Source organism: Drosophila montana, unplaced genomic scaffold, assembly GCF_035044405.1.
Source record: "Drosophila montana isolate Dmon_TW-CO22-7 unplaced genomic scaffold, ASM3504440v1 contig_3833_1, whole genome shotgun sequence".
Lineage (NCBI taxonomy): Eukaryota > Metazoa > Arthropoda > Insecta > Diptera > Drosophilidae > Drosophila > Drosophila montana.
The window spans coordinates 3,137,576-3,141,810 of NW_026998704.1; the positions used below are offsets into that span (position 1 = coordinate 3,137,576).

Here is a 4,235-nt window from a genome sequence, read left to right on the forward strand (position 1 = left end):
ACTGACTGACATACATAAATGGCTGGGCAACTTTTCGTGTATGCCTGGCTCTGTTGCGGTTTTTGTGGCCATCAATTGATTTATTCCAATTATAATATAAACAAGCTGCCGAAGAAGCCACTACAATTATGCACAGCCACAGCCGGAAAGTATGCTATAAAATTTGATAAGAAACCACACATTCATTATTTACCCAACTTTTTATATGAATATATACATAATTCATATATTATTGTAATCAGTTAATATCTAAGTAGTAGTTTAAATTAAAATAAAACTAAAAAAAAATTTAATTAATGTAAGTTAAATTTTATTAAATGTAGTAACTGATTTTTTTTTTCGATTTTAAATCAATGCATAAATTTTTGGTGCTTCAAGCCATATTCTTACGGTAGAGTTGTGAGCAAGTCGAACTCACCATTTCGCCGGTTTTATATAACCTATGCCTTTTCTGGTGCCTGTATATGCTTACACAAACAAATAAACACACACATGGTCGCCTCTCTTAGTCCATAAATACATGTGGGGAAAGGCTACCGTATTGAGTGCAGTGTATAAAAACCTTTTTTAAATTACCTATTAAATTAATCACATTTTTACTCATTAGCTGATAAGAACAAGTTCATTCAAAAATAATATACTAATAATAATAATTATATTGATATAAAAACAATATTTTAAAATTAATAATAAGAATAATAATAAATATATAATAATGATAATATAAATAATAGTATAATATAATAATTACAATACAAATCTGTTTAGTACCAACAATTTTATTAAAAAGCTAAAATCACATGTTATTTATGATAAATGATATCACACTTGAAATGCAAACTGCACCTGCTTCTATAATCTTATAAGCAAATATTTAAATTTTTAAATATTTTCTGAATGCATTTTTAACTATACAGAAAACGATAAGTACTGGCCCTGGCCACTCGAAGGTTATTGGGTCAACGCCAGACAACAGTGCCAGAGAAATGAGTAAAAGCAAATAGTTTTTGATAAGACGGCGCTGAACTTGAAATATTGGCAAACTGTGTTTTTTTTTTCGGCCGAAGTTTGTTGACACGCAGATAAGGTAATTGATAAAAAAAAACCTGCTCCGGTCTATAAAGGCAATGAAAATGATTTGCAGGTAGACACAGTTACAAAACGCTTCATAGCAAAAAGATGAGTCTGGTGACATTTCTGTGGATTTTAGTGCTTGCTGCGGGCAGCAGTGCCACGCCTCAATATGATGGTCGCATTGTGGGCGGCCAGGTGACGGATATACTTGATTTTCCATACCAAGCTTCCATACAGCTGCATGGTCAGCATATTTGTGGCGGTGCCATTATCGGGGATTACTTTATACTTACCGCTGCCCATTGCTTTGAGGAGCCATGGGTTGAGCTCGATTATAGCGTACGTTTGGGTGCCACAGAGCACGCGGCTGGCGGCGAGTTGCTTAGTCTGCGTCGAATCATACGCCATGGAGCCTACAATAGCCAGACGCACGATAATGACTTGGCGCTGCTGCTGCTCAATGGACGACTTAACTACACGGAGGAGCTGCAAGCGGTGCCACTGGCTAGCGCAGAGGATGTACTTACGCCCGATACGCGGCTCTACGTCAGCGGCTGGGGCTATCAGAGCGAGGGCGGTGAGGAGGGCGTCTCAGCCGTGTTGCGATACGTGGATGTGGCCCATGTGGAGCCGGGTATTTGTCGCCGCGCATATCGCAAGGTGCTGCCCGTTACCCAGCGCATGCTGTGTGCCGCCCGGGAAGGCCATGATAGTTGCCAAGGTGACTCTGGTGGTCCACTCGTCGGCTATCAGCAGGACAGTGCTCAAGGCAAGCTCTATGGCATTGTATCCTGGGGCTTGGGCTGTGCACAGCAAGAGTTTCCGGGTGTATATACCAATGTGGCCGCATTCAGAAATTGGATTGATGCTCAGCTGGGAGCATGGGGATGGAATACCCTGCTTACCGGTTGGAGTGGCCTCCAAAGATAATTTAAATAGAGTGGTCTTTAAAAAGAGAACATAGTGTTTGAACAAATAGATACAATAGGCAATCTAGTGTATATAGATATAAGTATTGAAATATGTTTAAAAATTACAATGTTATTTAAATACTCTCAAGAGAAGAATATTGAAAAAATAAATAAGAAAAACATATCATTCAAATTTATAGTGATATACAAACATTTTAATTGAAATATGTTAAATAAATATTTAAATACAAATTCTAAAACGCATTTTGCCTACTTTATTTAACATAAATTTGATTTTACTGGGGCAAATAGATTACAGAGAAGCTGTTTTAAAATAAGTTTACAAATGTCTATTAATATACATTATTACAGAAATATTAATATTTTTAAAAGAATTTTGAAAGTAATCGGCTTAGTTTCAAATATTATTACTTATTAAAATAAAATCAAAATTAAATTAAAATAAAGTAAAATGTACATTTTAGCAGTAAACGGATTTTCCAGGTAAGCCATAAGTATGCGCAATCGTAAATTGTTTAGATAGATTTGCTTTATCATCCTCAAGTTGTTTGCATATTGTAAACTAAAGTTTAAATTACAAAAATGCAGAAGCTACGTTTTAACAATTAAGCAAGTGAGGCCATTAGGTCAGTCCTTAGGGTTCAGCCCTGGCTCATAACTCAAAATGTTGTACAAAATATGAGGAGCAGAGCTCAAAACTAATTCGGATTCAATGAATATGTTAACATCTTGGCTGCCACAAAGTCTAGAGCAAATAAATCGTTGCCCACATGCAGGCGCAAATATCAAAATGCAAGCCAAGCACACGTACGCACACTCACACACACTCACACACACGCACACACATACATATTTATATACTTATGCAAACTGTGTTGTATTTCATTATGAGATAAAACAAGCTGCACTACAACAACAACTTATTAGTTTAGACAAAAATAAATTGCATAAATATTTAAGGCAGGCAGAATGGCCAAAACGTGGCTGCATCTGGCCAGCATCTGAACGTGTACCTTGCGGTCAGCAGTAAAAGGCCAACAAGTCACGGTCCAGGGCGTGGGTTCGGCTGGTGGGATTGTTGGTTCTGTGCATCTCTCAGATTTTAATTTGTTTTGCCGTTAAGCAAACTGTGTAAGTGTCTGGCCTGACGATAAGGCACACATCTTGCTAATTGTTTCATTTTGCCTGGCAGTCAGCAAACATTCCATACAATATTTCATTTGCCTAGCTGCATATGCGTATTTTCAGAAATTTCAATTTGCTGCTGCTGCCTCTGTCATATTGTGGCTGACTGTCTGCACTCAGTATGCTAATTGCAGACCAGCAATTAATTAAACATGTCAGCTCAAAGAAGTTAATAAACCCAACGACATTCAAAGCAAATTACGACTGCAACAAGAAACCGACGCGATATCAAAAATCCAAGGGACCTCTATTATTATTATTTTTTTTTTGATATTTTCCAATATGCCAATGCATCATGCATTATGCAGACACACACACACACAGCTTTATGTGACAAAATCAAGGAAATGTCAGACTTTCCAATATTGTGTTTGTCAACCATAGCGCTTGGTTTTTATTATCGCAGTTATTGGCGAAACCACAATTCTTTGCCAGTTTGTACATAACTAATCGCAAGCAAAAATAGGGTATATGGATTCCAAACAATTTTATTCTCATATCATATACCACAAGAACAATTAATTAATCATTTTATAATCATTATATTCTATCTACTAAAATATTATTATTAATTCGATAAATAAATAACGAGATTAGGGCATCTGTAAGTCGCCTTGTAGCTTATAGATTGCCGCGATTTATGCTTGCCATACCAATAGACTTATAAATATGATCAATATGCGCTGTAAATTGACGAAGCGTGTAAAATATGCGAAACTCATGCTAGTCGAACGCATAATACGGCCCCAAACCCCAAGCCGTCCAATAACCAACCACAAGGGGTCTGGCTAAAATGGGCATGGATTGACATGTTACAACAGAGGAATATTTGCAGCTGCAGTAACAGAACAAAGAGAAGAATAAAGCTCTAGTCGAGAGTGCTCGACTGTGTTATAGGCTGTAATTTAAGCTATACAATTGAGTGGAAAGACAAAAAAAGGATTCCACGAATATTTAATAATAAAGTTTTGAATAACGTTCCCTTTCAACATCTCTTTAAAGCTTCTGATTTTTAAATTTGCTTGTTTTTTTTTTCTTTCATCT

At 36.5% G+C, this 4,235-nt stretch overlaps 1 protein-coding gene across 1 annotated transcript; it reads left to right on the plus strand.

Moving 5' to 3' along the window:
- The first annotated feature begins 1,159 nt into the window (after positions 1–1,159).
- On the plus strand, positions 1,160–2,178 carry LOC135437716 (trypsin delta). Its single transcript, XM_064695767.1, has one exon. The coding sequence runs from the start codon at positions 1,180–1,182 to the stop codon at positions 2,002–2,004; it is 825 nt and encodes a 274-aa protein (XP_064551837.1). The 5' UTR covers positions 1,160–1,179; the 3' UTR covers positions 2,005–2,178.
- The last annotated feature ends 2,057 nt before the right edge of the window (positions 2,179–4,235 follow it).

What these genes read in the sequence shown, in the direction of transcription:
- LOC135437716 (XM_064695767.1), top strand. Translation starts at nt 1,180, where the DNA reads ATGAGTCTGGTGACATTTCTGTGGATTTTAGTGCTTGCTGCGGGCAGC.